General features: G+C 43.1%; 1 protein-coding gene across 4 annotated transcripts in view; it reads left to right on the forward strand.

The window, feature by feature from the left end:
- ARHGEF10 (Rho guanine nucleotide exchange factor 10) overlaps positions 1-25,412 on the forward strand; it is a 133,480-nt gene that overhangs the window by 66,031 nt on the left and 42,037 nt on the right. For 3 of the 4 annotated variants that reach the window (XM_085898837.1, XM_085898838.1, XM_085898836.1), the window contains 16 exons: positions 4,731-4,843; positions 7,089-7,166; positions 7,264-7,443; positions 8,617-8,733; positions 11,851-11,943; positions 14,470-14,640; positions 14,899-15,044; positions 15,327-15,442; positions 20,032-20,147; positions 20,294-20,421; positions 20,565-20,665; positions 22,227-22,378; positions 22,534-22,620; positions 24,085-24,263; positions 24,421-24,578; positions 24,864-25,000. In XM_085898837.1, the coding sequence (XP_085754963.1) occupies positions 4,731-4,843; positions 7,089-7,166; positions 7,264-7,443; positions 8,617-8,733; positions 11,851-11,943; positions 14,470-14,640; positions 14,899-15,044; positions 15,327-15,442; positions 20,032-20,147; positions 20,294-20,421; positions 20,565-20,665; positions 22,227-22,378; positions 22,534-22,620; positions 24,085-24,263; positions 24,421-24,578; positions 24,864-25,000 (2,072 nt within the window). The remainder of the gene's footprint in view (positions 1-4,730; positions 4,844-7,088; positions 7,167-7,263; positions 7,444-8,616; positions 8,734-11,850; positions 11,944-14,469; positions 14,641-14,898; positions 15,045-15,326; positions 15,443-20,031; positions 20,148-20,293; positions 20,422-20,564; positions 20,666-22,226; positions 22,379-22,533; positions 22,621-24,084; positions 24,264-24,420; positions 24,579-24,863; positions 25,001-25,412) is intronic. The other variant, XM_085898839.1, reaches the window with a different exon arrangement.

A 25,412-nucleotide genomic window follows, 5' to 3' on the forward strand; every position in this document is an offset into this window, starting at 1 on the left:
TGTGCCTAGAGTTAAATGACTTATGCACATGTACATTACGTATGTGGTCGACTTCTGGCTTAAGTGCGGTCTGAAATACACAGAAGCACCCTCTAAAAAATAGCGTTAACTGCTACACCGCAAACCACAGTGTCGGTCAGCCTGAAGGTTTTAGAAGCCTTTGTGGCAAGGCTAATCCCTCACCCCAACCTCCCCCCTCACCTACCCTTGGGAAGGCAATCGATCCATGGACACATGCCTTGCTCACTGGCCATCATCCGTGGGTATTTGGAGAAACAGTTTCTGTCAGCGACACAGAAGAAGCATCCAGGACGTGCACAGTCAGGGTTTTACTTCCACAACCCCAATTCTCCACCACCTTGGGCTGCTCAGATGTAAGAATTCCTCAAAGAGAAGCATATTCAAGTGATCCCACGTCCACCATGTTCACTGGAGTTTGCGCCCAGTGACTTTTGGTTTTAGTAAAGCTTGCATTGTCAATCAATATGAGATTTATTCTTAAATACCGATTAAAAAGCACGATATAAAAAAACTATTTGATTGATCCATATTTGCAGCACAACATGTATTTTCTCCCAAAGGTTGAGATGTTTAATGAGGGATTCACAGAGTACACGGTTCCATCACAGTTCAGAGGTGATATTTTCATATAATCCTCTATGGCAAGCTCACCAGCTTAGCCTTAGCTGGGAATCCACTAAATGCATTCCTTTTGTTTGATCATGCATTTTTCTATCCTCTCCCTGTTGCTATTCAAAGGTATGAGTTCAAACTTGCTGTTGCTTGAGTGGAATGACTGATTGGTGGGTGGATTTGAATTGAAACAGTGGGAGACGATAGATCATGGGGATTGACAATCCCAGGGATTCTCTGGACATCATTTAGCAGTTGGATTTGGAGAGAAATGGGGAGAGCATTTTATTTTATTTGTTTATTTTTTGTGCACAAAGTCGAGGCTTCTGGAGATATCGGACCCAGAATGGACCAGAACATAGCAGAACAGAAAGAACATAGTGAAAAGGGGGGAACTTACCAATATTCGAGTAGAAGGACACTTGGAGGAAGAATGGGCATGGAGAAGAATGAGAATAAGGGGAGATGGAGGACCCCTGAGGGTGAACAAGCCCTTTAAAGAGCAACAAAAGGGTGTGTGAGTTTGGAGGAAAATAGGTAGGCTCAACCAGCGAAGGTAGGCACACAAGATCAAAATAACCAAACGGGTATGCAAAGGACATGGCAATAAGCACACAATACGAATAACAGTCGACACAAGAAAGTGTACAATGATCGACGATAACAGACAACTGCAGAATGGTTGAGTTAACTTTGGAAGCAGGTCACTGAGATGTGAGATGAAAAGCTGCCACCATTGGAAACCTGAATCTTTTCTCCTTATCCGTTAGTTCAAGAGGATTGGGGGGATTCAAAAGCAGTACACTCGAAACAAAAACAGAAGATCATGAAGAGAGAAGAGGAATTGCATCCATCTATCATGGTTGGTTCATCTGGAAGTTACGGGCACCCATCTGTCCTGTATGGGTTTAAGCAAATGCACCATTTTGCGCATTGCTGATGCTCATATGGCTTTCTCGCCAGGACCCAGTGCTTCAGTCTGCGTATTGTTTGCACCCTCATGGCTCTTACACTGCCTCTACAAGATATTAGTGCCAATGTGGTTGTTTGTATGTTTTCACTGCCTTCAGAACATCTCTGCCTGGCACACTGTTCTACTCTATGTGTTGACCGATCCCATAACGCTTCCACTGCGCTCGACACTTTGCAGGCACGACTGTAGCTTTGCAAGTTGGTGCGGTTGAAGCCAAAACATCTACTCCAACCTGTGCTCACTCCTCATTACCCCCTTCACCCTTCTAACAGGCCTAATATCTTGTATTTTTGTTTCCCTTTAACACTCCACCTATGCTTGATTTCATTTATTTCCCCTTAACTGTTAGGTGCTCCTTCTCACCCATTGCATTAGAAGTTGTAATTATTTTTGATCAAATATTATTCTGCTATTTCATTTTTGGCCCCCGCCCCTCCAACAAGGTCAAAGACAGTTGTCCCCCTGCCCATCTGAAAAAGTCGGAGACAAGGGGACATTAAAGTGAGCTCTATCTGACCGACCGATTATGTGTGCGTGATATTTTAAAAATAGTTCAATATTTAGCTTTCATATGACACAGATCTATTCATCGTACCACCCAAAAGGTGGGAGACCTGGAGAGTCAATTCCCTGTTGCTATTGAATGCTTTTAATAAATAATTTGTTTACAAACTAGGTTGTGTTGCTCGTTCGCTTCTCTGGTCCAAATATATCCACTATCTCGTGTTTTGTACAATGAGTATTATTGTGCTTGCTTGTAAAATAAATATATCTATCTATCTATCTATCTATATATCTATCTATACACAGCTCTTGAAAAAAAATAAGAGACCACTCCCAAAAAAATTTAAATCAGCATCTCTCCATGTATGGCAGCCATTCCATTCCAGTGTCTGTTGAATTCCAACACAGGCACACCTCATTCTACTTAGTGAGGTACTGATTAGGTGATCACCTGAACCAAATCTTATTTAACAAGGAAAAGTATAAAAACCACTGCTGTGGTCATCACTATCCTCTTGCAATAGGACCAGCTGGATGGCAAAAACAGTGCTAGTCGTACCTCAAAAGTAATTGGAATCAAAAAAATAACTATTGACCATGCCAAAAGAGTTGAAAAGAAAACTTTTCAGTGAGGAAAAGAAGGGTTCAGTTCTGGCTTTACTGGCAGAGGGATACAGTGAGCGTCACGTTGCTTCCATCCTTAAAATTTCAAAGATGGCGGTTCATAACAACAAGGTCAAGCAGCAGACATTGGGGACAACAAAGCTACAGACTAGCAGAGGGGGAAAACTACTTTCCACTGACCGGGATGACCGCCAACTCATTTGAATGTCACTCAACAACAGTGGGATGACATCAAGTGACCTACAAAAAGAATGGCAAACGGCAGCTGGGGTGAAGTGCACGACGAGGACGGTTCGAAACAGGCTCCGAGGGGCAGGGCTGAAGTCGTGCAAAGCTAGAAAAAAAAGTCCTTCATCAATGAGAAGCAAAGAAGAGTCAGGCTGAGGTTTGCAAAATACCATAAGGATTGGACCCTAGATGACTGGAGTAAGGTGGTCATCTCTGATGAGTCCAATTTTCAACTTTGCCCAACACCAGGTCGTCCAATGGTTAGACGGAGACCTGGAGAGGCCTACGAGCCACAGTGTCTCGCACCCACTGTGAAATTTGGTGGAGGATCGGTGATGTTCTGGGGGGTGCTTCAGCAAGGCTGGAATCGGGCAGATTTGTCTTTGTGAAGGACTCATGAATCAAGCGACGTACAATGTTGTCCTGGAAGAACACTTGCTTCCTTCTGCTCTGACAATGTTCCCCAACTCTGAGGATTGGTTTTTCCAGCAGGACCAATACTCCATGCCACACAGCTAGGTCAATCAAGGTGTGGATGGAGGACCATCAGATCAAGACCCTGTCATGGCCAGCCCAATCTCCAGACCTGAACCCCATTGAAAACCTCTGGAATGTGATCAAGAGGAAGATGGATGGTCACAAGCCATCAAACAAAGCCGAGCTGCTTGAATTTTTGCACCAGGAGTGGCATGAAGTCACCCGACAGCAATGTGAAAGACTGGTGGAGAGCATGCCAAGACGCATGAAAGCTGTGATTGAAAATCAGGGTTATTCCACAAAATATTGATTTCTGAACTCTTCCTAAGTTAAAACATTAGTCTTGTGTTGTTTAAAAATGAATATGAACTTGTTTTGTTTGTATTATTTGAGGTGTGAAAACACTGAATCTTTGTTGTTATTTTGACCAGTTGTCATTTTCTGCAAATAAATGCTCTAAATGACAATATTTTTATTTAGAATTTGGGAGAAATGTTTTCAGTAGTTTATAGAATAAAACAAAAATGTTCATTTTACTCAAACGCATTCCTATAAATAGTAAAACCAGAAAAACTGATAATTTTGCAGTGGTCTCTTAATTTTTTCCAGAGCTGTATATATATATGTGTGTGTGTGTGTATGTATATACACACACACACACACACACACACACACACACACACACACACACACACACACACACACACACACACACACACACACACACACACACACACACACACACACACACACATCCTGACTGTTATGGTGAGCAACACCGTGGATTATGTCTCACAGTAAAACCGCATAATCCGCACAGAACAACTATCCGTCTGCCACCCAGACAATTGTTCTTGCTCATGCAATCCATTCAACCAGAAGGCACGTGATGTGTGTGTTGTGGTTGAAGAACCAGAAAGCACAGCCAGAAGGCATCGTTTGAGACATAATCCGCGGCGATGATCACCATAACAGTCAGGAGGTGCATCTGATGTATAAACGCCTAATGTGGTCATCATTGATTCGATGTTTATCGGGATATCATCCTGATGAGGGCAAATAAGTCTGAAATCTGGATCGGTGGTTCCCCGTCTGATGTTTGGCTGATGATGAACATATAATCTTTGTCTCTGAGACAGAGTTACCGGGCCGAAGCCACTGTGTTGGAGGCGGACTCTTTGGTGTGGAATGTGTCGAATGGGGATTGGTGGAGTGCTCGTCGCACTTCACATGTTTCGACATACATATATGTACATATATATTTATTCTGGTGTGCTTGTCATATGACCAGGGCGGATGGCCACTTCACCAGATGATGACTTTTATCGTGATTTCAAGATTACTGAAGCAAAGGCAGTGCCACCTTCTCTCAGCCCCATGCCAGAAGGCCTGAATCCAACACAGGTATTTTCAGCAATAATAATTATATCATCGATTGTACTTTGCACGGATTGTGAAAGAAGGAAATACAAAATTATCTGCAAGCATCACACTGCAGGGAAGTTATGCCGATTGGTTAAAGAGGGGAAGAAAAAAATAAGCTTTACTTTTATCTCGTGAAGAAACTTTAATTTTTACCAAAAATAAACTTCTTCACTGTTGTGGTACCAGGAACCACACACCACGACGACTATTTCTGCATGGATCCTGACCAACAGGATGTACCTGCCACACACCATCCTTTCTGTGGTCCACAAGCACATCTGGAAAGGCAGCCAGGACCCTCACAATTCAAAGAAGCATAAGCATTCTGGCTATATGCAGACTGAACACAATAGATTCTTCTGCTTACTACAGCTACATACAGAATAGTTCGTGCTGTTGTGTCATGATCAAGATTAATGCAGCAATAGCTGTTATGGCACATGGTTCTGAGTACCTCAACAGTGAATGATTTTCCATTTGATACAAAGCCTCAAGGTTGCATGGCATCCTCAAATGGGGGCATCTGCTCCATGCTGATGATGGTCAAGTAGCCCTAAACATGTTTCCGGATGATGCTCCCCCAGGGGAAGCTAGCCCCTTTTGGTCAATATATACATTGTTATCATGCTCATATGCCTGGTGTTGGCTTAATGGTTAGGGTGGTGGGCTTGTGATCCTCGGATCATGAGTTCAAATCCCCCTCGGCTGTTTAATTAATACCAGGTGGGGTTGACTCTGCCTGTCATCCTTCCAAGGTAGGCAAAATAAGTGCCAGCTTGCTGGTGTCCTGCGTCGGAGTGGCGACCCGTCCAGGATTGTGCCCAATAGCTAAGAAGACTGCTTGGGCAGCACCAATGCTCTGCACAGAATATGGTCCCGATGGGTCGATGGATCATGTTCATGACACAGCAGTACAACCTATACGTAGTGGGCGGTCGTTGTGAGCAGCAGGATCTGCTTTGTTCAGCCTGTGCATAGCTGGAAGGTTTATGCTAGTTTCAATTAAACTTTAATTTTATATTCCCATTTGCAAACAGTGTGTCAATAAGTAAGAGTTTTTTGTGTACAATATTGAGGCTCATATAAAAGCCAACACACAGAATGTATAACAAGGGTAGCAGGAGACAAGGGGGGCAGGAGAGGTAGGCACAAAACATTGGGGAACAGAGACATAAGGAGATCTGTAGAAGGGAGAGGGATGGGGTGGGTAAACAAGATGGACACTACAGGGACTTTCAGGAAGTAAAGCAGGGAGTTTTAAGGAGGTGGGTTTGGGGTGGATTAACAGGGGTAGAAAAGATTATGGTTTTGGATGGGGGAAGATAAGAGATGGTGGTGAACAGCTGTTTTGAAGACCTGGAGGGAAGAGTGGGATTGAAGTGAGTGTGGGAGTTTGTTCCAGAGGTGGAAAAAAAAAAGAGGAATGAAAGAGTGAAGGTGAGCAAATGATTCTTGATTTTTGTCGTTTCACCAGAAGTAGTTTGTTGGCAGTGAGCAAGATGAGTTGTTGGCTCCCATGGTGGATGGAGGTAATCATTTGATGTGACGTCACAATTGACGCTGGGGATCTGAATACGTTTCCCAGGTGTTTCCCAAGTTATGGCCATTTATGATACGGTTGGTCCGATCTAATTGAAATAATGCCCCAATCCAGTCATCGTTTACGCCCCTACGGGCCCGTACCAGTTGTATTTGGGTTTAAAGAGGGGGAAGAAAGATCTTTAGATTAACTTGCATAGGAGGGGAATTTCACCATGTAAACTACTGTGCATAATAATGTCAACAATCGATGAGAAAATGTCATTTAGTGCAAACTCAATGCTTAATGCATATACTGTATGTGCAGAGCCCACAGAGTTATAAAGTTGATCTTTAATGGCACTCGTACATGACAGAGGGCTTGTTGCCATGGAGTCTTCATGGGATATGTCCAGCTGCATATACCATGTATTTGAGGTTCAGAGAACCCATTCATTGCTGAGCAGGAGGTGCTTGTTCAGTATCAAGTGACGAAGGCAATCGTCCAAGTGTTGATCAATGACCAGAAAGTTGGAGAGGATTAATTACTTTAGGTGTGCTGCAATTATCCAGTACCCTGTTTGTAACAACAAACAATTTGATTGGTTATAATCATGATATAAAAGACCCAAAATGAGAAACTCTGCTGATTGGCTTGTACGGCTTTGCGAATATGAAGCAATACTTTGTACGTTTTCGTTGCTAGATGCTTCGTCGCTGCATTCTGAAGTCCATAGTCGACAGTGAGAAGAACTATGTGGATGCCCTGCAAAGAATCCAGCAAGTAAGTTGGCTTCATCAAGTTGTTTCCTGGTCTGACCGTAAATGTTTAAAGTTCGTCCAACAACAAGAATCCTAACATTGCCGTTTTCAATGTGTAGTTCTACGAACGACCAATGTTGGAGCGAGAGCAACGGGTGTTGAGTGAGAGGAAGATTCGTACCATCTTTTTTCGTCTGCGCGAGATTCTGCAATGCCATCGCATTTTCAGCATGGCGTTGGCTGAGCGGGTTCAAAACTGGGACCGGGACGAGACCATCGGGGATCTGTTTGTGGCATCGGTGCGATTCTGTCTGCATTTACATATTTGTGCATTCTTCACCGCATCACCTGGATTCATTGTGTATATTCTGTATTTTTTTTTTTTTAAGCCAATTCACTTTTCATGTATAATTAATGACGGCGATGACATTGAGAACCTTGAATAGATTTTTTTAAATCGTAAAAAAACAAAAAAACAATCTATGATGTTCTCAAATTTTCTCCATTCTTGAGTAATTTTGAATGACTCTCCATTTTATTTGTTCACAACACTGTTCAAGCTGACATGATCTTATTTATATCTTATCCTTTGGCAATGAAAACCCATGAGAAGTGAAAGATTCCAGCAGTTTTGTGTGTAATATGTCGGTAGGCTGGCAGGATGGCTTGGAGGTACGAACACTCGTCTTTAAGCTGTCGAGCCTGTTTCAATCTCAGCTCAGTTATAAACTGTCATCCTGGTTTCACATCCCGGTGGCATCTTGTTTTCACAGGTTTTGTCATCCCTGTTTCACAGCTTGGTTTCACAGGCAGGGTGAGTCATCGGCGTGTGTGTGTGTGTGTGCCGTCCCTTCTATGGACGTTAAACTGGGTGTCCCCATCTGCAGGCATTTGTTGGTGGACGTTAAAGATCCCACGGTGTCATTCGCGAAGAGTACGCGAGCTATCACCGGCACCATGGACAAATTCCAAATCCCTGCCCCGACTTCCTGAGTTGGAGTGGCGACCCCACCAGGATTGTAGCCTCGTAACTCCTTTTATAATACCAATGCTCTGCACAGGGCTTGATGATGATGAATATGTAGATAACCCCATAACCCCTTCTGACTTGAATATTATCTTTCTCGATTGCGAGTTCCTCCAGTTTTATTTTTATTTCCCAAATCTTCCCAATGAGGTCAAACTTCATATACTTGGTGGCAGGCAACAACATTAATCCTTCTCTCCGCTGTTTGCTGAATGCATCAACAGCACAGCCATCTCCCCATCAAATGATGCGACTCGCAACCATGTGTGGTGAAGAAGAGGAAGAAGAAGAAAATATGTTTGCCTTTGACCTCTGACATGTTCCTCAGTTTTAGTTAACCAGTTTTGTATGAAGACAGTCTTCCAGTTATTTTTAGTCAACAACATAAAGGACTGTTAGAATGGATGCCAGATGTTAAATACAGATGATGTATGATGTCTTGCAGTTCTCAAGGTCAATGGTGCACGAGGTGTACACCGAGTACGTGGGAAATGTAAGCATGGCGATGCAGATTCTCCGCAAGGCCAGCGCTACGCGTCCAAACTTCCGTGAATTCCTCAATGTAGGTTTCCAAGTTTTGGTGAGGCGATCTTTTTTTTTTTGCATAAATAAGCAATTTACTTTTATTGGGAAAAATATTTGGAGTTTGGATCTCATAAATGGCTCGGTAATGGAAAATACATTTTAGACAAATGTTTCAGGATGAAAGCCAGAAGTGTTCTGTTTTTTTTTTTTTCATCAGCTCTCTTATTCTGATACAACCCCAAAGTAGTTTATCTCCTAAACAAAACAGCACGATGCCATTGCAATACACGCATGAGTATGACATCGTCATGGTTTTTGTACAAGTGTAACAAAAGAATAATTGAAAGCATGTTCTGATGGAATATGCTTGATTGGTCATCCCGGTGATTGCATTGCATTTGTAGGACATAACCTGTTGACGTCATGTGATTGCACTTGTAAACTTATTGTCGTCGTCTTATTGAACAGCCTCAGGAAGGTGATTCCACCAGTGGGAGAAAAGTTAAACAAAAGAGGTATGCAGTTATCCTGGAGTTTGTGAGTTTAACCAGGAGGAGGTTACTGGTAAAAGAGATACATCCTGAACTTGCAGGGGTGGAGGAGGGGGGGGAGCTGAAAGTGGCTTGGATGGTTGAGAGAGCAGCGGTATATGTACCGAGGAGAAGGGATTAAAAAAAGAGAGACCACCGTTCTGCATGCAATGTGAGAGCAACAAGCCTTGTGCTTCAACCTCATTTTGGAAGATGCCAATAATAACTTGTTTGGCTTGTTAATCTGGCAGTGACATTCACAATCATGTGAACAAAACATCCCATGCATTGTAGAGTAGGCCCTTGGGCCAGTACCGTGGGTATATGGATTCTGCCAATAGATAAAGTGGTAATTTTTGAGGTAAATATATCGGCTAATTGAAATTATCCGAGCCGTATAACCACAATGCATTATACATGCACATCAGCAGTATGCATGTTTTTGCTTCGTATACGTAACCCAGGTTATTTTTTAATTTTGAGAGTGATCAAAGCAGCGGTTTGTTTCCTATACACCACCCAAATACAGCGAAGTGTTGGAAGAAAGCTTGGAACAAGATTGCACGTCGGATGGGTACTCTGCTCGTTAATCTCAGGCTCATGGAGCATGTACATATATAGATAACACAGAAGACAGACATTTGTAAACGTCAGTGTACTTCACATTAATTACATGGACAGTCGTAGAGAATGGACACAGGCATATTGTATATACCTACATGGAATTTTTAACTGGGTTCTTCATATAATGAGCCAGTGGTTCAGATGGGAATGCTAACATGCCAACACTAATTCTTTTCTTTTCATGTGTTCTCTTTGTCTTCTGTTCTTTTCCTTTTTTTTTTTTTGGTTGTACAGACAGTTGCTGACCATCACATTTGTCCTCAAATGTAATAACAGGAACAAGAAAAAGAGCAATCAGAGATTGTAGACCCTCACCAGGACTTATTTTGTGTGATGTTTGTGTAGTTTTGTGTGGCATTTGTGTACATTTGTGTGTTACATAATTGATGAGACATAATTCGAACATACCAAGATGTCCCGCTTTGATGCAACCCCACTTTGATCGGACACCTGACCCTGACCCATGACATTTTTTTATTATTATTATTCAATTGAATTTAGAATGGAATTAAAATAAATTAAATTCAAATCAGATGGAAGACCAAATCGGTACAGTCCTGCATTGGAGTAATCAGAAGGAACCTGAACAAGCAAAAAGCAGAGATGAAGCCATCAGGAGGAACCTGGATAGGATTCACATTTCAGCTGCTAGTCCTCTACCCTCAACCACATCCAGGCACAGCCAAGTGAGCCTTATTCCCCCAAAAATAATTAAAATAAAAAAACAAAAAGAACCCAGATCAAAAAAATTAAATAATTCTGACTACCAGACCATGTGTCCGATGAAGTTGAAATTTAAAACACGTATTCTCCATCACTACTAGATCATCATTTGAAGTTTCATTTTGATTGATTAAGCAGTTCCAGAAAAAGCATTATTTAATATTTTACTTCAATCCAATATGGCTGCCAATCTATGTGACCTATCAATTATTCCTCAACAAACTTGTACAAACAAGGCTTGGGGAACATTTTTGTGAAGTTTCCCTTCAATCTGTCCAGCCGTTCCGGAGAAGAAGATTTTTTACAGGTTTTATGGTAAATCCAATATGGCTGCCAAACCATGTAACCTATGATGTCATATGTGTGAACCTTTTGTTCCTCATGGATAGGTGGTCATACATTTAAGGTTTCGCCTCGATCTGTTCAGCCACTTTAGAGAAGAAGATTTTTTAAGGTTTAAAAAAAAAAACAAAAAAAAACAATATGGCTGCCAAATCACATGACTGATGTCATCAAATTATTTTTTCTGTGGACCATTTTATCCCTAGATGACACTCAAAATTTTTTTATACTGACCAGATGTAGCGTTCTCCATGTGCAATTATGATGTCAAAATGAAGACACTTATGACATCATAAAACATCACGTTCATTCCCCATGAGGAGTACTTGCCATGCGCCAAGTTTTAACTTTTTTCTTGGTGTGGTTTCAGATGCAGAGGTCCAAAGCTTTTGGGTTTTTCCAACATGGCTGCCACACACCACGTGACCTATGACGTCATAATTATCATTAAAACATTCTGCATGAGTGCTCAATCCTATGGTGAAAAATTAGTCTCAATCTGACTAGCGGTTGTGAAGAAAAACACGAAAGTTCTGTGCGGACAAACAAACAAACAAACAGACAAACAAACGGGTCCAAATCCAATACTCTCTCCTTCGGCGAGGGTAAAAATCCAACTTGACCACCGAAAGCTATATATATTTTTTTCTTTTGCATAATTCGAAAACCCTTTTCTTGCTTAAACTGTCACTTATATTTTTTTATATTTAAAAGTCCGAAAATACTCTCATAATTGGAATAATGCATCTTCCATTATTGTCAGCTTCTTCTTATATTTCCATGCAACCCGCATGCTTGTATGTATATATTTTAGTAAATTATACCATTCTTTCCCACACTTAAAAGTATGATTTTTCTGCAGCTTTTATTTTCCTGCTGTTATTATCTGCCGACGTGTATCTAGTGACAAGTATGGTTTGTTTATTTGGGTGAAGAGTTGCAAACAGGAGAGCTGTGATCGCCGCTTGCTTCCCAGTCTGCTCATGCTGCCCATCCAGCGCTTTCCACAGCTCATCATGCTGCTGCAGGTAAATCGAATCTCGCATTTCTTCTGCACATTAAAAATGAGATTAATATAAGACTGAATTTATGGAATAACACCACATAATGGATCTTACGAAGAAAACTTCAGAAATTTCAGACGGTAAACTCTGATTAGTTTTGGGGTTTTTTTGGTATACATTGTCAAGGCTCGAATGAGAGCTAATACACGACGCACAGCAAGGGGGGCATGAGACAAGAGGGGTGGGAGTGGGAAAGACATAACAGTGGGGAACAGAGACATTAGGAGATCTGTGGAAGGGAGAGGGATGGGACGGGGAACATGGGGTATACAAGATGGACATTACAGGGACTTTCAGGAAGGAAAGCAGGGAATTTAAAGGAGGTGGGCTTGGGGTGGATTTACGGGGGTAGAAAAGATTGAGGTTTTTGGATGGGGGAAGATAAGAGGTGGTGGTGAATGGCTGTTTTGAAGGCCTGGAGGGAAGAATGGAATTGAACACAGTGAGGGAATTTATTCCAAAGGTGGGGAAAAAGAGGAATGAAAGAGTGAAGATGAGCGGTGATTCGTGATTTTTGTAGTTTTACCAGAAGGGGGTTGTTGGCGGACCTTGAGCGCCCTGTGGAAATATGGGGGGGGGACATAGACATGTCTATCATAGACAGAGCAGGGGGGCGAGCCCAGAGAGGAGGTGGTAGAAGACAGAAAGACCACCGACCTGCCTGCAGTGAGAGAGTGAGAGACTCAGACTCGGGCTCATCGCGGGAGATACCAATGATCCGAAATGCCTTGGTTTCCACAGCGTGAATCTGAGAAAGGTGAGAGACAGGAGCACCAGCCCAGAGGGGAGAGCAGTACTCCATCAGGCTGCGGACGACAGCTTCGGATGTGGTCAGGAGCTCAGGTGGGCCGAGGAAAGACTTTGCACGACGGATTCCCAGTCGGCGACTGGCTTTGGAGGCCAGGTTGGAAATGTGGCTTTCCCAGAAAAGATCATGACAGATAGTGAGACCCAGAAGGTTGAATGAAAGGACTTCTTCCAGCGGATTGTTGAAAAGTAGATGGGGAGGGGGGATTCCAAATGGTCCTCTCAGAGAGACATAGTGAGAGTGTGAGATTTGTCAGGATTGAAAGGCATGTTCCACGTGTTGGACCAGTTTGTGATTTTATCCAGATCTGCGGAGAGCGAAGAAGCTGCTGCTTGATGACAGATGTTCATTGAGGGTCTGAGGGATGACCGATGGTACGGTAGAGGCTGGAGTCATCAGCAAAGAGATAAAGAGGATTTTCCAGAGAGTCGGAGAGATCATTGATGAAAACCAGAAAAAGAACAGGGCCCAGAACGCTACCTTGAGGAACTCCAACCTGGACAGGAAGAGGGGATGAAAGAACAGGGCCCAGATGAGAGAACTAGTTCATGGTTGTTGTGACTTAAATCACATCTGTCATATTACCCAAACATCTCTTCCCCCAATTTTTTTTTGGGTGGGGGGGGGTTGGGGGGAGGGAAATGAGGTGAAATATATATATATATATATATATATATATATATATATATATATATATATATATATATATATATATATATATATATATATATATATATATATATATATATATTGCTTTGCAAAAGTATTAGACATTTTGCATTTTCCTATTCTGATGCACAAGTAAACAAACTTTTTGTTCACCTTTAATGTAATAATCAATGTAATAACACCTTTATGAAAAAGGAAATCTTATTCAAATAATGAAACGTGTGCACAACCTTGACATAAACTTATAGTAAGTATGTCCACCTTTTCCTTCAAAACCATTGAAATTCTTCTCGGGACACTTTCAAATTATTTTGTGATAAACTCCTATGGAATGGTGTTCCACGCTTCTTCCAGATCTTCCAAAGGTAATTTAAGTTGCTGGGATTCTTTTTTTTTTTTCTTTGTCCAAATTGTCCCATACAGCTTCAAAGACATTAAGATCTTGACTTTGAGGGGGTTATTCCATGTGTTGAAGGAATTGAGCTTGTTCTTTCTTTTGTAAATCGGTTGCAATAATTCCAGCTCTGTATTTGGGATCATTATCATGCTGTAAGATGGAAGTTTGGCCCAATAAGTCTTGCACCACTGTGGATATCAAGGTGGATTAAAATGTGTTTGTACCTTGCTGCAGTCAATCTTGAATATACCATCAATGTTCAGCAATTCTCCAACACCATTTGATGATATGTACCCCCAAACTTGAATTGTGATCACAAGTTTTTGAAGATTCTCATCAGTGTGAATGAAAGTTTGCTAAATGACAAGCTTGGTTTCTTCTCACTCAAACTAAGCTCCATTATTTGCAGTCAACATTGTTATAATAGTGGAAAACATTAGCCGGGGCTTTGAGTACATTGTTGATGCTCATCACATCTATATATTGAAACTCCAGAATGTCTAAGATGTTTGCACAGCAGTGCATTTCATCACTGATAATTGTGAGACATTGTCCTGCAAATATGTCGTACTACTCTGCTGAATTAAAGCTTTGTTTCTCATTCTTCCTCTTGCAGGACATGCTTCGACACACTGCACCCAAGCATACAGACCGCCTTTCCCTTCAAATGGCACTGTCAGAACTGGAGGCCCTGGCAAGCCAGCTCAATGAACACCGCCGCGAAGCAGATCAGCATGCAGAGTGCCGTGCAATAGCAGGCACACTTAACGACAGGTGCCTAGCCAAGGTGAAACGAGGGGAATATTTATTGATGAGCTTACAAACTTGTTGCTTCAACTCAATTAATACCTTTCCTCATTTCTGGTCTCAGTAAGGAGTTGGATGGCATTCGGTGAAAAGGATTGAATCAGGGATATAAATAAATGGTGAAAATGTGAGTGAATGCAAAAAAAAAAAACCGTAGAAAAATGGGAGTGGAGTCTGAGAAAGGATTCATTTGATGAAAAGGAAAACAAGCCAACCTTTTCCATGCACCTGTGAGTAGTCCTTGCAGGCTGGTGACAGCTTCATCATTCGTAAGGATGACATGATGGAAAGCGTGTTGGGAGATCGTGGAGAGCTCCTTAAGAACAAACGACGAAGACTCTTTCTGCTCAATAACCTGCTCATTGCTGTCACAGTGAACCCTCGGTGAGGAACTGCGATCCATATGGGAATGGAAAACATGAGTACTGTATATACTGTATAAGGTTCTTGTTTCACAAAATGTGCAATTCACAATCGAGCTCGCTCACACACTCAGCCTTATCTCATGAGTCAAGATTGCTACTCAACCTCATATAATACTCATTTGCATTACACCACATTGTCATTTTGGTCATGATTATGTTAATGTTGTTAAAATGATTGCAATTCTTGCCTTGAGGATTAAATGCATTCATAATACATTTATGTTTGTTCAACTGTGTGCAGTACTCCTTATGATGGTAATGGTGTGGTTCCTACTGGACCTCGGTACACACTCAAGTGGAGTGTACCACTGCTTCAGGTTCAAGTCCAGGGTGGAGAGGCTGAGGAAGAACGAGCAGGTAAGATCCCATGAACAACTAGAATGGTATGCGGTTGAGCGCATTGTGTGTTGCTTCAAGAAGGGACATTTAGCTCTGGGTTCATCACCTGGGAAACGTCTATCGCTCCGCTTGATCCGATGTTAAGCTCCTCCCTCGCCAAGTAACTATAAGGAGCTGTGCATCCCACACGGCGGGCTCGCTCAGCTCGCTCGTAATTCAGCTCGGAGATACACGGCTGTTGGTTCGTGTGATTTAATTGGCTTGGAGGAGATAATAAGAGAGGCGGATCAGAGCGGAGGCGGAACACACAGAGTGAAGTGCTAAGTAAGCGAGAGATCCAGATCGAGCGTAGTCCTTCGGGCCGAGCCAATAGCACCCAATCACTTACAGACTTTCTTACACCTCCTTAGGCTATATTCTCACAGGTTATTCTTCTTTTTTTCTATCTCATCTGCTGTGGACACACATTCATCAAAGGAGCATCAGCGATTACCCAGGCAAGTCCCTAACCTTAACAATTGTCCCCTTCAGGGTGGCCCCACAGAAACGCACCAGTTACAGCTTCCTCTCTGCACCTCACTTTCACATCACCGCACCCTCACTTGCACCTCCTCGGACCACGTACTTTAGGCACCTTCAGTATTCCTCCTCTTTCCCCCTCCTCAGCAGCTGGGCTGCACGGGTTCATCAATCCCGCATGGTAACCGAGAGGTCGCAAACACCTTGTACTTTCCATCATCTTTCTTGCTATGTAACTTCCTCGGGAGTGTTTCTGATGGCGCCTGTCATGTTAAATTAAGTAAGATTGTAGAAGTATTAAAACTATTTTGCTCTACACTCGGTCTTTTCTTTGTATATAACTGGTTTATTTTGCCGCACCTCACCAATCCTTGCTTTCCCTGCTCTCTACATATTGTTGCGAATTCGCACCCGCCGATGTGCGAACGGCCACGTAACTCGAATCGCGGCACGTCGCCCACCGGACGGACAATTCTGTCGTGACCCTCTCAGACTAATGCCGGGAGCTAGTCACGGGTGGGCCTTTCGGCCTCACCACGATCGTGCCAATCGGCCCCCCGCGTGGGATAGGGTTGTTCACCAAACTCGACCTACCTAAGTACCCACGCGGAGGGTAGACCGGGCGATCGCACCTTGCCGCAGGTCGACTCCGGACACGGGCCGCTTAAGCAATCCGTTCCGTACTATCTGGATAACCGAGCGGTGTTATCGTCGGCCTCGACGGTTCCGATTCATTATCGGGCGTATTAAGCCCACTACCAACCCTTTACGTGAAGCAAGATGGAGATTCAATTAAAGAAAAGACGAAGCGAAATGGGAAAACAGTTCAACATGATGCACATTTATTCCGCGGCACACGGAGAGCACCCAAATACAGCCAAACAGAATGCACATATATTAAATGCTACAAAAGAAACAACGACGCAGAGATACTACCTACTAAGACCGACACACGGCAACACTTAACAGTTTTACTTCACCAGACTGGTGCCACACACACGTTTACACAGAAACAAAAGAAAAGGCCACCCTCAAAGACAAGGGGGCAGACAGGGCCTGTGGGCCAATATTTGCGCGGGACCTGAAAGAGCGGTCAGGTCCGCGAGACCGGGTGGGTCCTACCTGCATCTTTGTGATGAGCTGCAAATGTGGCAGCACGGCGGAGCCCCGACTTCGTGCTCCTTCGCGGGTTTCGTTGGCACTGCTTGGAGTGGGGTGGGAACGGGGCCCCCTTTTCGCACTATCTCAGCGCGGGGGAAAAAGGGGGGGAGATTGTTGATGCTCTGGGGAAAGAGTATAGCTGGCTTGCTTGGGTTCCGCGACGAGCGATTCCACCGCGACCTCGTCGCCGACCGCCATCTTCCTTGCCTCGGACCCGAGCTCCTCGGACTCTTCCCCCAATTCTCCTCAGCCGACTGCCGAAAACCACCGGGACGCCCTCGCCTCCCGACTCCACTCCGCTCTTCCAAAACTGACTCTGCCCAGATTCGCCTTGCACTCGGCGCTTTATAGGCCGGCAGGAGAACCCATATGCAAATTTCCGGATCAGAATGAGCTCGGGGGCGGAGCCACGCTCGCCCCTTGGACGGAGAAAAAGGGGCATGAATCTCCCCTGATCCTAGAATTTGCATATCTCGATTCCACACAGACGCGCCTGGAGGTGGAGCCAAACCGCCCCGCGCTTGCTGATTGGACGGATCAGAAGTGGGCGTGCAGCATTCCTGATCCGAATTCTCCTCGGAAAGGCCGCATTTTGCACTCGCGGCTCGGCGCGTATCTTGTACGAGTCCAGGACAGCCCGACGCTCAGTGCTCACAGGTGGTGCAGGAATGGCCGCATAAGGAGAGAGGTGAAGGTGGTGGAGGGTTTATGGTGGTGGTTTATGGCCATGGTGCCATTCGGAATGGCGGTGATGCGATGTTTGCGGGAGCGAATTGTGAAGGTAAAGATCGTGGCTGTTGGCGTTGTTGTTGTGTGATGGTTGGAGCGTGGTTGGTTCAAAATAAAGATAGAACAGAAAAACGGCTATCTCAAAGCGTCGCAGCCCAAATGAATCACATTTATTCCCTCTAAACAACGGGTTGGGGCTAACTACACATGTACTTACAGAGATATCTCACCTACGGGACCTGAATGGTGGTTTGCGAATTTCCACAACCGCAACAATATCTTCCTTATTTTAAAACCCTAACTTGTACATGTACTTTTCCTCACCATTGCTGTAAATACATTGCTTGATTGTAAATGTACCCAGTTCATGGCATCTTTTCCTCCATTGGTGCAGTATTGTCCATACGTAGTGTTAGCTGGGAAGTTCTACCCCACATGATTTGCTCTCTCAACCGGCGTACACTCACTATCGCTCGGCAGTAATCCGAGTGTGCGCTTGAGGGCACAACACCCCCTTGGTGCGGTTATCCAAAGGTAAGGTAACACGCAAAGTTGTTGTAACCCTGCCAGGATTGGAGGTACCAACTGGCATTCGTAGTTGATTAGCAACCAACTGTGAATGGAGTTATCTGCGACTGGTGGCCTCAGGACCGTGTGTTCTGGAGGAACTCGAGCACTTCTCCTCGTAGAGAACCTTGAACCTCAGGCCATAACAATACTTTAGGGTGCCCCGAACGCTGCTGTTTCTCAGAGTTTCAGTGCATGCCTGCCAACATTCTGCAGTGAATTATGACGTTTCAAAGATCCTGCACTGGCAGCAGCAAATGAGGTCAGCATTGGATTTCCATTTGGAAAAATTTCAAAATGGAAATAATAAATCAAAAAGATAACAAGAGGTTTTGGTGTGGTTATAAACGTAATATCGACATGTATATGTCTTGCATACATTTGATTAAAAATACTTCAATTAATATTAGTCCCTATTGAACTTTATCCGAAAGGGGGCTCATGGATTTCGCCTCGATTTTCGTGTCCATGCATGCGTGTGTCCGCAACCATAACTCAGACATGTCTGGACCGATTTTATTCATACTTGGCAAAAAGACAACACATGATGGTGTACCATATGCACGTCTTTTTTTTTTTATATCAGATCCAAGATGGCCGATTGGCGGCCATTTTAGTTGGAAAAAAAAAACCCTGGTGTCAAACGCATCCTCAACCATTTTGTGGATGCATTTACCGATGTTATTCAAACTTGGCAAACAGATAAAGAATGACTGCTTACATAAGCACATCATTTTTTTTTGAGATGATATCCAATATGGCCGACTGGAGGCCATTTTAATTGTAAAAAAACCCAATGCTGAACACTACCTCAACCATTTCTCGGACATGCATTTAACGGTTATTTAAACTTGGCACACAGATAAAGAACAATGGCTTACATATGCACGTAATGTTGTTTTGAGATTAGATCCAAGATGGCCGACTTGCGGCCATTTTAGTTGTAAAAACAAACAAACCCCAGTGTCGAACACGTCTTCAACGATTTCTCAGGTATGCATTTATCGATCTTGTTCAAACTTGGGGCACAGATAAAGAATGATGGCTTACATAAGCTTGTTATTATTTTTCGAGATCAGATCCAATATGGCTGACTGGCGGCCATTTTATTTGTAAAAAATACCTGATGTTGAACATGTCGTCAACCATTTCTTGGACAAGCATTTACCTATGTTGTTCAAACCTGGCACCAGATAAGGAATGACAGCTTGCATAAGCAAGTCATTTATTTTTGAGATTAGATCCAAGATGGCCATCTGGCGGCCATTTTGTTACTTAAACATGTCCCTCACCATTTCTCCGACATGAATGGTTCGATTTTGTTCAAACTTGGCCCAAGCACAGTACATGATGGCATACATGTGCACATCACTTTATTTGTGCATGAATATGGGCTTTAGCTCCAGACAGCAAAATTACTAAAACAATGGGGGCTATGACATTTTATGTCATTTTTTTACTTGTTTTGTCTGTAAAATGTCTACATTGAGACATTATAAACAACATGGAGGATGCTGAAGGCAACTGAAGCTTATTTACCAAGGAGCTTTGAATTGATGACCACAAAGTGATTGGAAAACAATCCATTCATTCACATCATATTTTAAACTTGTTTGCACCAACGCCCTCAGGTCAAATCAGTGAGATTCCAGCTTCACTTTCACAGGAACTCAAAGACCTCCGCCATGACTCTGAAATCCTGTCTCAGATCTGCCATCTGGTGGGCACCCTCAAATGGTCCTATCCTGTAAGTTTGTTTGCTCCCTCTACTTGGTCTGACAAACTATTTTTAATGTATATAGTTCAAACCAGGATGAATCTGAAAACGTAAGATTTCAGTCTCACACCTGTTGGTCATTATTGTGCCTCTCAAGGAAAGTTATTTCTTCGTAGGCCTTATGCCCCATGGACTTGCATGCCTGTATGACAACACTGGAGCAGAGATTGAAGCAACGAGAGGCTGAGGCTGGAGAGATGGGCCGCTCCCTCATCATGCTGCAACTGAAAGGTCGACCAGACAAGTATGTACTTGTTGAGGTGCACATTCATTGTGCCACTTGATCTATTAAAAAAAAAAAAACCTTTCCTTTGGATGGTGGCTTGTCATGCTGGTTGACTTAGACATCTTTTCAACTATAGTACTACTTGCCATGTGTGTGTGCAGGCACGGACGACCTACAACCTTTGGAGCTGTATTCAATGCTGCATCTCCACTTGTTCGAGCCAGCTGGCTGCGAGATCTATACATTGCCCAACTTGCCCTGGGTTTGTGGACTTCGATGTAGAATTTTAATATGTGGAACATCAGCATAAAGTGTACCAAAGCTTTGTCTCTTCCCTTTCACATCTGTTTCGGGAGGATGTTCTTGTGTTTTTGTGATTGGGGAGCAATTATGAAAGTTAGAAGGTGATTTTTCTCTTGTAACATTGACCATTCCATTTAAAATCAGTGCCAGAGTTCCATAATGACATTGTAGATTGTACAACTTTTTCAGGTGTTTAATTGTAATTATTTTACAATGTTGCTATACATCCATATTTATACAAGTATGTTTTTGTTGTTCTCAGAAAATTCACTGTTGTGTGAAGTACAGATTGACTTCAATTGATAACTTGGTGTGTGTGTGTGTGTGTGTGTGTGTGTGTGTGTGTGTGTGTGTGTGTGTGTGTGTGTGTGTGTGTGTGTGTGTGTGTGTGTGTGTGTGTGTGTGTGTGTGTGTGTGTGTGTGTGTGTGTGTGTGTCCGTCCGGGTCCGGTAGGTACTGTTAATGAACTATTTTTAAAACGTGTATTTTACAACAGATACTAACCCATTGTGAGGAATGAAAATATTACATTGTCTTGAGCAGATGTTCATTTGACCAAGACTCAACTATAAAATTAGCCCACTGGTTGCATCACTTCTGGGAGTGGGGCTGTGCTGCTGATGCGGTGCCCCGATGCATTAGGGCAGGAATTTGGGAAAGGTTCTGCCGGAAATAATTCTACTCTTCCTAGAAAGATGACGTGGGATCGTTAGAGTTCATCAGTTCATGCTAGCAGATGGGTCCCCAGCTTAATGGTGCACTTTGTGATGCAACACCATACTTTTAAAGCACCAATCTGATAGTCTTTGGTCTTTGGAAGATCAAGGCCCATGAAATAGGAAGGTGACAGAGTATTAACTGGTAGTAAGGGCAGTGGAGCAACTCTTGGACACAATAGGGAAGGTAATTAACGAAAAAGAAAAGTTGACAGAGAGGAGAGACAGAAGCACAAAACCTGCAAATAAAAGGGTCGAGTTAGGGAGGGTTCATGTGAGTAAGAAAGATCATTGGTTAGGATGGGGGATGACAATGAGATGGCAATGCACCACCTGGTTGAATTGAAGCCCAAGAGGGTGGAGTGGAATAGCACTGTGTCTGCCTCAACAAAAGCAGTTACATGTATGGAGAAATGAGGAATAAAAAAGAGTTTAGGTGTACAATCAGCCTGGATTTTTGAAGTTTAACCAGGTGTGGGTTACTGGAAGACCATACGTTGTACATCCTGAAGTTCTTGAGGATGGTTTATCACCGGGTTGGGAATCAAACCCAGACTAGGCAGCACAGAGATCCCTCTGAACCGACCTGGTGGACAGAGAATTATTGACTGATAGTGAAAGTAACAAAGTTCAATGTATAAACACACCAATTTCATGCCATGCAAGAAATCGCTCCCAATGTCAGAACAGAAACTTATCTGAGCTGGATAGGTTGTCGAATTCCCTCCTTATTCCTTTGTCAATATTGTCCTTGCCAATTCAACCAACCATCCTAATTGTTCCTCCCTTTTCATTGGTGCATAGAGGATGACAACCAACCTGCCTGGTTCTCGGCTGAGGAAGATGGGAAGATGCTGCACACCTCTCGCTACCCACTGCTTCTCGCACATCTTCCCACCTTTGAACTTCGCCAGCATGACTCGCGGGTCTCGCCTTTACACCTTCTTCAGCATGACGTTTGTTAACATAGAAAGATGATTCCACCAACACCAGCCATTTGATAATATGAATAAAAGATGTTATGATTGAAGTTTTTATTTGGTTTATAATGCATAATCTTTGCACCATTGTAATTTTTTGTTTTTTTACCCCCAACATTTGTGCCATGCAGCCGGAATGCGCCGCGTACAATCCGATTGGTGCACCCGTTCTGGATGACCAGAAAAGCCAACTGTCATTGGTGGAGGGTTCAATATGGGTGTGTGAAGACATAATATATATCTCTGTGTCAATACATTTATAATCACATTCCCTGTTTAACATTGATCATAGTTTCTTTGTTCAAAAGCTAATTATTTAATTATAAGAATGAGAATTAAGTTCCTCTGAGTTTTATGTTCTTGTTATTTTGTTTTTATTGTTGTTTTGCAACAAATGATGGCATAGGACCTGGACAGAATGTATTTGAACGCTCATTTACAACGCTGCTGTGTTGTGCTATGTCACACTAAAACGTAAAGCCTGGTGTTGGCTCAGTGGTTAGGGTGGTGGCTTGGGATCCTAGGGTCCTGAGTTCAAGCCCTGTCGGCCGCTGAATTAATACACCAGGGGGTTGACTCAGCCTGTCATGTAGCTGCCAAGTAGCTGCAGACTGCATATGAATAAATAAATAAATAAATAAATAAATAAACCTCCAAGACAAAGACATTGTATTTTTACATTAATTACCAGGACATTAGTAATGTGATTTGAAACTGAGTTAGTGGTGTATTATGATGAGGCAAGTACTCAGATGGGTATTCAAACAGGACTTGACTATCCAGACTCAGTAATTTAAATTAGTGGATACCATCTGATGAATTACATTACCAAAAAAATTATCTTGGCATTAAAGCCTTTTTTTGAAGTGACATATTTTTCAGTGAGGCTTGGTTGTGGTTTAACAGGTAAGATGGTTGGCTTAGGATCTTAAGGTTCTGAGTTGGAGGCCCATACACCTGTGCCAAAAAAACCTCCAGTTGGGTTGACTCAGCCAGTCATCCTTCCTCCATCGACAAAATGAGTGCCATCTTGCTGAAAAAAGTGAGCGATTCGAACATCTTGTTTTGGAGTGGTGACCCTTTCAGGATTGTGCCCTCTCACCAATGAAATGGCTTCAGCAGCCCTATGTGCCTGACGGTCTGAGGATGATCATCCAGATAAACATATTTTCTAAAGTGATGTTGAGTGGTGCTGCCTTTATGTTGATGCTCATCCCAAATTACCCCAAAGGCATCAAGTCAACTTCAAAATATGGAATGGCACCACAGGTGTAGATATGAGATGAGACGAGACGAGACGAGGCGAGACAAGGTGGGCAGATTACTTCCTCCCTGAAGGTTGTGAGCTAGCTTTTTCTGTTTTTTTTGACAATCTCATTGTGATCAACTTGGTTTTCAGAAACTTCGAGTGACTCGATGCAAATGCATTCAGTTAGATTTGAACCCACAATCTTTGGGGTGACAGTCGTGTCTTCACTCGGCTACCACTCACTCTACCTATTGATTTGACCATAGGATTTCCTTCCCAGCTGTTATCACTTCTCTGATGTTTTTCTTATTTTCTAAAAGCTCCTTTAGTTGCAGCACTTACTTTGTCATTATCTATCATTCTTTAAATTTATTTCTAAGTTTACTTATCATTCATTATTCTTTTGATTTCCACCTAACCCTCTACATTTCAGGTCGGCGGCGGTAGTGGTGGCATGGGCCAGGTGGCAGTGCTATCGACGAACCGTCGTGTCCCAAGAATTACTGAGTGCTTCACTGTGGAGTCGCCTGTCATGCATATGGTATTTGTGGGATCAGCAGAAAGACTGGACACTTGGGAACCCTGCATGTGGCTAGCCATGGAGGATGGGAGGTGTGCCTGCACTCTTCATCACAAGGCCAAACTATATTACGATTGATTGCTTTTCTACAAATGTCAAATAAAAAGCACACACTTGTATCCAACATAAATTTTCCTCACCCACTCTTACCTGTTCCTTTATTTCTGTCCCAAACATGGCCACTCCCAGCCTAGCAGTGTACCGCTGTAGCCCAGGCCTCAAGAAGATACATTTAGCTGGGTTCCCATCAATGGGCCCTCATACTATATGCTCGCTGCGACATGCCGGAGGCAAGGTGTATGCAGGCATGGCGGATGGCACCATCGCAGTGTTTTCTCACCCCACAGGTAACCATTTGCTCGACTTCAAAAACAAAAGCCCATGGGAGGGTGGCCCTTTGCAATGGCACATTTATGTTTACACATTTCAGATATCTACATTGACTCTACACCTTCCAAAACACCCCCTTTGTCAAAATGTACAAGTACTGCTCAGGCTGCAGTTGAATGGGGGTCATTTATACTCAAGATGAAGTGACATAGGGAAGCTGGTGTATCATTCCCTTGAACTCATTGCCCGCAAATACCACTATCCTTATCTACTATGATCCTTTCAACTCCTTTTCTTAATAGATAAAGGATGGGAGCAGAGTGGAAGCATAAGTTTGGCATCAAACGCCATCTCCTGCTTGATCTCTGTGTCCAATTACCTCTGGGGTGGCTGTGCTAATCGTGTGCTTCTCGTATCCATGGAAACGCTCTCAATGTCAGTGAGTATCACAATATCAAACAGTCGAAAGTAGGATGGGGGAGAGGAGTATTTTTAGGAAGATCGATCTTTGCTCAGACATGTTTGTAAGGCCGCTCCTAATCTGGGGCAAAGTACATCTCGTATTTCATTGTTGGTGCTGGAATATGCCAGGGTATTACAAGGAATTGGTGAATGTACATTACCGATAGAGAGACAGGCCATCAGCTACAGCAGGAGTTTTTAACCTGCCATGTTAGTTTTACTGTCTCGCTATCAAGTCGCTCCATATTCCTCTCCAATTAGTGCTTCCATCTCTTTTACTGAATGCCATTTTGTACAAAATATTTGTGACATATTCTGGCATAACAGAGCACTATTGCCAATTACCCAGCTTGGGTGTTATTGCTATTTTTGGATTGTTAATTCATTCA

This window comes from Eptatretus burgeri, chromosome 10 (genome assembly GCF_056783735.1).
Source record: "Eptatretus burgeri isolate ZD-2024b chromosome 10, Ebu_testis_v1, whole genome shotgun sequence".
Taxonomy (NCBI): Eukaryota; Metazoa; Chordata; class Myxini; order Myxiniformes; family Myxinidae; genus Eptatretus; species Eptatretus burgeri.